Source organism: Poecilia reticulata, linkage group LG14 (assembly GCF_000633615.1).
Source record: "Poecilia reticulata strain Guanapo linkage group LG14, Guppy_female_1.0+MT, whole genome shotgun sequence".
Taxonomy (NCBI): Eukaryota; Metazoa; Chordata; class Actinopteri; order Cyprinodontiformes; family Poeciliidae; genus Poecilia; species Poecilia reticulata.
In genome coordinates this window covers 21,397,631-21,408,392 of record NC_024344.1, presented here as the reverse complement: position 1 = coordinate 21,408,392, position 10,762 = coordinate 21,397,631, and the positions used below count along the sequence as shown (strand labels likewise).

The window sequence follows — 10,762 nt, the reverse complement described above, 5'->3', positions numbered from 1 at the left end:
TATGTATGTATGTATGTATGTATGTATGTATGTATGTATGTATGTATGTATGTATGTATGTATGTATGTATGTATGTATGTATGTATGTATGTATCTCCCTCTTCTTCCTCACATGGTGTCTTTATGAAAACTTCAAAAAGAACCCGGAAGAGGAAGATTTGGGATGTATCTTACTTTTGACAGAGTGAAAGAATTACATATAAATAATAGTCTTTACCACCTGTGTAAACTTTGCTGATGAATGTTATAACACATAAGTTTTATAATATGTGTTATATTGTTTCCTTTCTAATATAGGTTCTTGTGTCAGATAATCTAAGTCAATGTTAGAGAATAATTAATTTGTTTAGATTTACGGAATCTCAGTTAGCTTTCATAGCGGGGCCGAACCCGGTATTACACCAAGCACTGTAGCTAATATTAGCTGGTATCTCGCCGGTGGACATAAATATAGTAAATATTCTAATCACAATATATACACAATAATATGTCCATCTTACTTGTGAAATGTTGTCTGTGGAGCCCTCACATCAATAGTCCATCGATCCGAACAACAATATCCCTCAGTGCTGAGGCATCTTCTGCTGTTTTGGTTGACCAAAGTAGGAGGGAGTACCGCTCCAAGATGGCCGCCGTATTTCCTGCACCGGAGCAGCCATTGCGGGGTTTACTCTTATATTATATCAATGTTTTCATTTAGCACATGCTAGTAACAGACACGAAGGATCAGCACTTTTACTGTTACAGTTACCGCTCGGAAAGTACCGTAATCAGTTCAGTTAAATCTAAACATGGCAACTTTTTCTTTTTCAACTGTAATAAATGTGATATTCAATTGACCTGTTATGACTCAAATTTTGGGTGTCCACCCCCCTCTGCTGCTGCTGCATGTTGTGGAAAACCAAGAGCGGCAGAGATATCTGCGACTTATAGCCTGGTGCAGCTTATATGTGTATGTTTACTGGGTTTTTAAAAAAAACTTTGGGGGTGTGGCTTATAGTCCAGAAAATACAGTATTTATTTTATAAATAGTGTTATTTCCTGGATTTTTTCTGTGAAGAACCCAGAGAGGGTTATTTGGTTATTATTTCATTAATAGTGTTATTTATTTCCTGACTTTTGTTCTGTGAAGAACCCAGAGAGATACATTTAGGCACTCCTGCAATCGTCACACTTTTTCTGTTACAAAGTGACTCCAGCCCCCCACCAGAGAAGGGAAAAGTTATGTGGCCCTCACAGGAAAAAGTTTGGGGACCACTGTAGTAAAGCATTGATTAATTAATGCCTGGTTTTAAAATGAATTAACTGGACTTGTAGCCCTTATTTTGTGCCCATGTGACTGGACACCACAAGGCACGTCAAACCCGATGGAACCGTTATACCTAGGATTTCTGTCGGCTAATGTGTGGTCTCTCAGGTTTTGAAAATGGGCCGACAATCGCCGACAACTTGTGTAGTGTGCGCTGGACATTACACTAAGGAAATGAGGAAGGGAGGGTCAGTGGAGAGCAGTGGAGAGCACCAGAGCTGAGCCTTTCTTCATTCAGTGTCATCAATAGAAAGAAAAAAGGCAGGAAGAGATGATAAAGCCGATAATTAAAATGAGGTTGATAGGTTTAATTTATTGTTCGATTAATTGATATATCGTTTATCGCAACAGGCCTAGGTGTGATCCTACTTGATACGCTTGTGGCTGGCAGTTGCAAAGCAGCCAATCCAGGAGAGGTATTCATTCTCCATGAAAGAAATGAATCATTGACTTAACATAATTTTTTTATGTCAACAGATTCCACATAATTGTATTATGTTTAGTTGAAAGCAAAACAGATATATTCATCTAACATTATGACTTTAAGTTTAACAAAGATAAAATTAATTAATTAACCCAACTAATTCAAATCACTTCAGATTGACAAAATATAAGTTAGTTGAACTAACTTAACTTTTCTGTGTTAGTCTGACAAAGCAAACACTCTTTCAGTGAACTTGCTTTATTTGTCCACTGAACATAAACAAATTATGTTAGTTTAACAACTAAAATTAGCTTTCCATCAACCAATATGTTTTTAAGTTAACTAATTATTTTCTAGTTAACTAAATTCAAGTTTGTCGACAGGTTCCACACAAATGAAGGCTTAACTTAATTTTGTTATGTTCTTTATTTAACACCAGAGATCTTACACATTACATTATTTCAACTAGGTTAACAGTGACAAGAACATAAACCGGCAAACAATAACAAACTTTCAACTTCAAATATGTCGTATTTGACATCAGGCCCAACCAAGGTCAAAGAAATAGAATCTCAAAGGACAATTCACAGTATAAACTTCAGTAAAGACTAATGTAGAACATGGCATACAAGCACTCTGAGCATTCACACACAATTTGGCAATTACTGGCTTAATCTATCTAAATTATCATCTGTGAATTAGGAACTTAAAAGGGCATTTAAAATAACATTTTCTTTCATTAAATCATTCTGAAAATAATCTCAACAATGTTTCTGATAATCTTGTTGGTTGTTTCGACACTACATGACTTGGAACTGATCTACAACATTTTTTAAACTTACTGCTTTATACTGTGGGCATTGCTCTCAATAGTTATGAAATGACAATACACACAAAACAGAGAAAACTGTTATGCTCTCAAAATGCCAGAAAGATTAAACCACTGAGGATATATTATCAAAATGACCTTAAAGAATAAAAAATGCATTTCACTCAACTGAAAAATGCAAAACAAATCCATGCAACAATGTATCTACATTCTGCCAGTATGGTGAACTGAAACTATCATCTGCCATTTTAAGACTTGTACAATGATGGATCATTGTACTTTTTATCATGCCCTCTCATTTAAAGCTAAGCTACATTTTCTCTGTAATCAAAATGGTAAACGGTAATGCTACATTCAAACTCAAAATTTAGTTCTGTCTATTTCACCTTCAATATAATATTCAAATAGTCACAGCAAACTATTCTCTAGATGTTATTTCAGGATTACTACATCTTTAGTTTTATTGTAATATCAAACAGTTTTTATTAATTATTTTTACTAGTGCAAATATACTGTAAAACACAAAATCTTACCAAGTATTTGTCTAGTTTCTAGAGCAAATATCTTAGTCTACTTGAAATTATTCAAAACTAACTTGTCAGTAGCTGTTCATCAAGAAATATCTAGTTATCTTGGATATAAGCTTACAAAAGGTTGTGTTGCAGATGTCTTTGTTGGTTGTTGGCTGTCTTTTGGGCTGTGAGTGGATGGACCGACCGACAGGGCTTTCAGTTTTCTTCTGACGTTGGGGAGCGCTGTTGGAGCTACCTCGTTGGCGTTAAGCTGCTGCCTGTCTGAACTGAGCGATCACGGATAGAATTCAGGAGGATGACCAAGAACCCGATGGTCACTTGGTCACTCTGTAAGACCTTCAGTATTCCTCTGTGGAGAGAGGAAAAACAGCTGAGTAGCAACAATCCTATGATAATAACTACAAACATTTGGCAAAGAGGATAAGCATAGAAGTATATTTAGCAGAATCTTAAAAGTAGTTTTTCAGCACAAAAAAATGTGTCACAAAAATTACAAAAACAGAAAGCTCACATATATTAAATTAATTTATTTATAAGCAGTGGTTCTTAATTATTTTCTGTCATGCCACCCTAGTGAACACATTTTTCACCCTCAACCCCTATTTAAATATCTGTACTCACCACTGGCACCAGGATTCTGTATTCAATTATCAAAGCTGATTAATAAAATGAGCTAAAACGACTTAAAAATTAAGTTGCTTCAGCTTTTATTATTATTATCATTTCAAGTATTAAACCAGTGTCTACCAAACGTTCGACTTGAGCCGATCAACCGCTGTGGCTTTTACACTTGACGCATTGGTGAAGCATTCTACGAAAATTAACCTTCATAGAGGAATGATATAGATTCCGGTACAGGCAAACCTTCTCGTAAAAGTAACGTCCAGAATAGACCATTTTAAATGAAAGATTATTCAGGTGATTCGCGCCAAGATAAAAAAATAAAAAAATGGAGGGGGTGTGATACTGTGTGGAAGAGTTTTTTGACTTAAAACAGACCAGTGTGGCCAACGGTTGCCCGTTTCCCCTCGCCCCGTTAAACAGGTAAACCTAGCCAACCTCCTCTGATTTAATTTTGACCGTCACAAACTTCTCCGTCTATTCTCAGCTCTGCACACCTATGTGCCCAGGGTAGATTACTTCTTCTAGCCTACCGGGTTAAACAGGCAGCGTCTTTATTGTGAGCCGTTAAAACTGTTTCAATCTCGAAACTCGAAAAGTGGTCGACTTTCCGAGTTCGAAAAGTCAGCCACTTTTCGAACTCGGAAAGTGGCTGGCTCCTGACTGTTCTCTTCGGATTAACATCCAGGCTAATCCAGTTTAAACTGGTTTTTCTTTTTGTGCAGTTTTATTGTTGCATTACTTCCCATTTATGGCCAAGAGAGGTATCGGTGTGCTAATTCACTTAACTAAATTTTGTTGTGTTCACACAAAATAAAATTATTTCTTTAGGTTAACATGTCACAAAATCATGTTATCTCTACTAGTAAACACAACAATTTTTTTATGTGGTAACTTGAAATAAAATATTAACATAATGTGAACAACTGCCATGTTTCACTTTTTGGAGGGTGTCTCTTATTGGCTGAATCCTGAAAGAGCATAGATTCACTGTGGGCTAAGACAGTTCCCACTGAGTGTATTAATGCATATTGAGGTATATATGATGTTTGAATATAAATATTTGTGGACTTCAGCCATTAGTTGTGTCTGGTACTCAGCAGGCTTTACTGTAGTTGAATTTTAATATTTCACTGAACTGATTTCCATATTAATTGCATTTCTGAATTGAAATTAAATCTTTTTCATATTAAGTGAACTAATTATACATTAACTGAATTAAAATGAGAAGAGCATTCCTTTTAAATTGGATGGGTTCTCAGTTTCTGTACTCTCTGCCTCCCCCTGCAGGACTGCTGTGGTAACTGCAGCGACAGCGATGACGAGCCCACCAGGCTGTGAACACACCCCCACCCACCCATATGAAATATGTTTTGTTTACAACTTTTGCACAACATTTCCCAGAATGTATATTTTCAACATAGTCATAATGTTTGAATTTATTTAAAAGTGTGAAAACTCTGCTGTGGACGCTTCTCCAACTGGGAACAGAGACGGACAGAAAACCTTTATGGTTTTGACCATTATTGTCGAGGAGAAGTTTGCTTTCGTCCACTGCTGCCAAGCAGCTCCTGCTGTAGAAGTGCCTTGCTTTAGGACACAGTGGCAGTGATTACTCAGGGAGGACTGGACGTTCCTCTCTCGTTCCCACGTTGAGGGGGAAGCCAGTGACTTTAAGCCCATGAACTGTGACCACTCTTGCCCTCCACATCCCTGCTGGTTTTTTTTACTGGTTTTGTCTGCTTCAACATTTTACCCTCATGTACAAATCTGCTTCTGCATATTTTATTTTTTCTTCCTTGTTGAGACAATCGGCTCCCGGTTTCGGAGCAGCTTCAGATAAACTCATTGTTTTACAGAGGTGCATTCATACTTGTGCCTTTTCTTGTAAATCAAAGTGGTTTTATAAGAAACAACCACAGTAACAGTTTATTCCTTGCAGCTTGTCAGTAGACTTGAATTAATCTTAAAACACCAGGAGCAATATCCTTTCCAAGATATTCAATGAAATAAAAAAATAAATAAATTTAAAAACATGATACAGTTCTTTGCAACAAAAAAAAAAAATCACACCTTCTGAACTTTCTCACAATTCCATATGTTACAGCTAGAGTATTTTATTGGGATTTTGTGATAAACCAACACAGAGTAAGGAAAATGACACATGGTTCTCTTCACTTTGAGAAGAACAAAATTTTCTCTTCTTGCTAAATATATTTTGTTTTTAATGATTGTCGCCTGATTAAGTTGCACACAGGTGAACTTTTTACTAATTTGGTGTTTCTTAAATGAGTTGGTTGTGTTGGATTTTATGAGTTAAGGAGACTGTATACATATGAACTGTATATATGTATCCTTTTCATTCCTCTTCAGCCTTACTTCGTGTTGTTCTATGATATAAAATACACTGAGATATTAATTATTTAAGCCTGATCTCAAGTTCAGAAAACAACATATTCCATGCTGTCATTATTTATTAAGCAAAAAACCAGAATAAGTTACAGTAATGCTGATCTTAACCAAATGAGTTGGCTTTTCCAGAAAAATTGTTTGAAATTCCTGATCTTTTCTATTGTTACAGTTTGGATTAAATTAAAACCTTTAATTTGCTGCCTATTTCTACCCTGTAGATATGGTTTTATATTATAGTAGTCTAAGTTGAATAAATGTGCATTTTTTAGTAACTTTCTGACTGAAAAACTTAGGAGATGTCTGAATCAAATGTGCCTTCACTGATCCATTAGTCATGAATCTTTTTCTTTTCTTTAATCTGTTCACTGTAACCACTATAAACCAGTCTGTATCTGGAATTTCTTCTAACAATTTAAGATGGATTAGCTGTTATTTTCCTCTGTCTTAAACAAATAGCACCAATATTATTCGACAGACATTTAATCTCCTGTTGTGCCTCCGTAAAGAGACTCCACATCATTCCCATCCAATCACAAGTCTTTCTGAAGCTGAAATAATGACAGACATCCTGGTTTAATGGACCTTACCACAGGGGCCGCGTTTCATTGGCTAATGCCCATTTTACATCACAGCGCAGCTACCACGTGCGTGACCGTCTCACAAACACAAGCTACAGTAGTAAACACATGCTAATGTACATTGTGGACTAGCAGACCGGCAGAAAGTTTTTGCGTCAGGACTCGAAAAAGAATGGTTCTCCACCGTCAGTGGGGTATCTGCACAGGCAATGTCAGGTATCCTGATCGTATTTGTGGAACTAAAATTCACAGATTTCCAAAATCTGAAACGGAAAGCCTTGCTTGGATCAAAGCTTGTGCACGACCGCATTTGCAGCTCAACCGTCGTAGGATCAATAAGAACAAAGGATTGTGTGCTGGTGTAAGTATTATTGCTTTGCTTTCTTTGTGTTTACTGAATGACAAAAAGAAAGTCAATAATAAACACATCCATTATGAAAACCTTTTAGCTAAGTACAGCATAATGGAAGTACCGATACAACTTCTCCACCTTGAAGCCTGTCTGTTACAGTCTTACGTAAGCTGAACAGATCAATATCCAATGTGTACCGTATCTGACATACATTAAAGATTTTATTTGACCTGAAAAGGCTTTTTACTAAACTGTAATCGTGTTAGCCACGCTAGCACAGAGTACAGTGTATAACGCCTAGGCATACATGTTGTTGGCAGTGATTTCTGCCAACAACAGAAATCACTGATTCAAAAGTAACCCTCAAAACCATGGATGCCCGACTTACCCAGCCTTGCAAGAATAATAGGCATCAGTGATCTTGTCCACAGCTACATTTATGCTGAGGGTCTGAGGATCTGCTGTTTTCCTCATCGACCGGTAGCATTTAGCTGTGACGCGCACAATGTTGGAGGCATCGCGTGGCTAAAACACCTTGATGTCGTCCAAAAAAGATGACATGAACTTGTTGGTTCCCCTGTCCATTGTCGTGGCTGATCTATTGTGAAAATCCGTCAGAAATGCTAAACTAATTGACTCAGAAATACTCTGCAGAGTCAGTCGAAATGAAAGACGCCATGTTTACACATAGAAACTAAGCTCTGCGAGGCTTCGTTTGTGAGACATGCAGCCATGTGGGATTTTCGAGGGGCGTTTCTGGGCGGAGCTTGGTAAGGTCCATCCTCAGACTGTGGTGGCTCTGAACGGACATCGATATTCTTCTGCTAGAAAATCCTCAAAGAATATGGTGTCTGTCTGTAAGCTATTAAAATGAGATACCTCTGACTGTCCATATGGCTGACTTTTTTTCCTGTTTCTGTAGCAGGGAAACAGAAACTGAATTTCTGTGGTGAGTGTGCCATGAAACTGATGCGAGTGCATCTGTCTTTATAAGCAAACAATAATTTGTTGTCTTAAGCATTTATATGTCCATCACTAAATTTGTTTCTGACTTTGATGCTCCTTTTTTTTTTTTTTTTTTACGGATTAAACAGAGGAGCCTGTTGAGGTGGCTCTGGCATCTGGTAAGGATGCCTCTTCGACGCCTCCCTGGTGAGGTGTTCCGGGCACGTCCCACCGGGAGGAGGCCTCGGGGAAGACCCAGGACACGCTGGAGGGACTATGTCTCTCGGCTGGCCTGGGAACGCCTTGGGGTTCCCCCGGAGGAGCTGGAAGAAGTGGCTGGGGAGAGGGAAGACTGGGCCTCCCTTCTGAAGCTGCTTCCCCCGCGACCCGACCCCGGATAAGTGGGAGAAAATGGATGGAAGAACAGATTAGAGTCTCTTTCGTCAAACGTTTGAAAGAACAATGGCATCATAGTATGGTCAATATGTAAACACTTGGGAAGACTGACATCAGTTGTGTTTTTATTCACTGTAATTCATACTGCCTGGTTCCCCCTACCCCACATGCTAACAACTTCTGCACATAAAGTGACATGTCAAGGATGCAGGACCAAATAATTTTGGCCACTTTAATTAGGATGACTGCAAACACTTTATATTTAATTTAATTGCATTTTTCTATGTTTTCCTTTTTTTAAAAACTTTATACTTGGTGTTAGGCATGTCTAATAATTACATAGTGATATTTTAAAATTTCCTGTTGACTTTAAACACATTTTTTACTTCAAAAAATATTTAAAATTGACAGGACAGCTGGGTGAGTGAAGACATTAATAAATATATCTGATATGTTTTCTTTCTCATTTAGCTAAAAATTTTCGGGATTCTAATTGAAAACAAACATTTGGTTGATTTCACTTCAGACATTAATGAAAGAAGGTGCTTGTTTTTGTTTGGTGTATCTAAACTGGTTTCAACTGTAATATCTTTACATGTCAGCAGGTTTTGTAGAAACCTGGTTGTTTACTATTTATTGATTCAAGTGTATTGGAGCCAAGATGCATTATACAAATGTGTAAACATAACAAAAATACATCAGAAAACGCGTCTAGTGTAGATGATTTCTAGAAAATGAGTAAGCTAACAATTTAGAATACATTTAAAGCCAGTTATTGTTAGACTGGAGCAAATTAGTTCCAATAGTTCAACACAAAAGGAAGATAAAAGTAGACACCCACTGATGGTCTTTCCTACCTTAAGTCCATGATAAAGCCGTCAATTCATCACCGTTTACTGTATTTCTCTTTATCTCTCTGCTGTTGTGTTATACTCAAAGTCTGAATCATCATCATGAATCATGATGGCAACAATGGAGCTGATTGCAGGTTGTTTTTCCTGATGACAGACTTTTTCATCATGAAGAAGATCAAAATGAAGTGAGGCGGCAGAGGTCAAGAGGAGGCGAACCCCTTCACCTGTCAGGATGGGAGCTTTGAGGAGGATGTTGGAATCCAAACAGCAGGGAGGAGACTTCTCACTGTCAGTGATATAAACCATCTAAAGTATCCCGTCAGTTTTGTGGAGAAAATATGCAATTTTCCAACCAAGTAAAATATTTTTTGTCCATTTAAAGTTGGAAAGAATTAAGTTGCTTCAGAATCGTGGAGTAAGCTTCACTTACTCCACGATTCACCTCCAAAAAAAAAAAAAAAAAACCATAACAAACCCTCCGGTCACCTTGTTAACTTTGACCTTCGGCCAGTGACGTACGACGCATTACCTCCCGCACAGTCTGTGAGACAAGGTAGTCAATTGCGGAGCTCTACGTGGAGGTGACAGCCTGTCTAAAGAGAGACGACAGAATCAAAGAGGATCCAATGGAAGCAGCAAAAGGCAGTCTTCCTCTGCCTGCCAAGCTTCTCTCACTTCCGCATGCCGTTATGGTCAGCATCTTTCCGGATTTCCCCCTCTACGCCCATCTCGGGCTGTCAGGATGCTCTTCTGATGCAAGAGATTCCTCGATGATTTCAAGTAGTGTCTCCCCCTTTCTCTCGCCCGACTGGGATTTCTCCATCTCCCGCTCCCTCATCACCTACTCCACGGTCCACCTCTGGCAAGCGGACACGTGATCCCACTGTTTCAACCCGCACCGTCTTTCTTCGCCTCAGCTCCTTCACACCAGCGCCACGCTATGGATCAGCAATGCCTACGGTTYWCSTCTCCTGCATKGYCGCTGTCAGCCCGCTCAGCAACACCTCTGGTTTTCCCTCACTACGCCTGTTTCAGGCCACCAGGGTAAGACGTAGCATTCTCGTGTCATTCTAGTCTCGCAATACTTCATAACGCAGACACCTGTCATTAGTTTATCTCCTCCCGAACACGTTGACCGTATATTCATGCGCCACTCGAGTTCTAATGTCTACGGACTTTTACCCAAACATCGACTAAGTCATCGTCACTTTTTTCTCCGAGGCGCCTTTAAACAGTAGGTGACCGCTGTTGCATAAGAGCCGCAAGGTGTATGTCAGAATCCAGACAGTCATGGAGGGATATCTTCTGCATAAATGGCAGACGCATGTGCACTCAACTGCAGAGCAGCGCAGCCCATCTTTAACAGGTCGTTAGGTCACCGCAGTTATCTATCTATGCTTCACATTAGTTATTTGTCGCTAGTCAGCGCACCTGAGCTATATTATAACTCATGCTACCCAGGCCCGGCAGCAAGGGCGGACATCTGGGTGCATTGCCGGCTTCAGTTA

At 38.8% G+C, this 10,762-nt stretch overlaps 1 protein-coding gene across 1 annotated transcript in view; it reads left to right on the top strand.

Annotated features, from left to right (window-relative positions):
- The window catches only part of grk6 (G protein-coupled receptor kinase 6), a 76,832-nt gene extending 70,499 nt beyond the window's left edge, over nt 1-6,333 (top strand). The window contains exon 16 of the mRNA XM_008428433.1: nt 5,008-6,333. Coding sequence (XP_008426655.1) covers nt 5,008-5,058 — 51 coding nt within the window. The 3' untranslated portion in view covers nt 5,059-6,333. The remainder of the gene's footprint in view (nt 1-5,007) is intronic.
- Nucleotides 6,334-10,762: the final 4,429 nt, after the last annotated feature.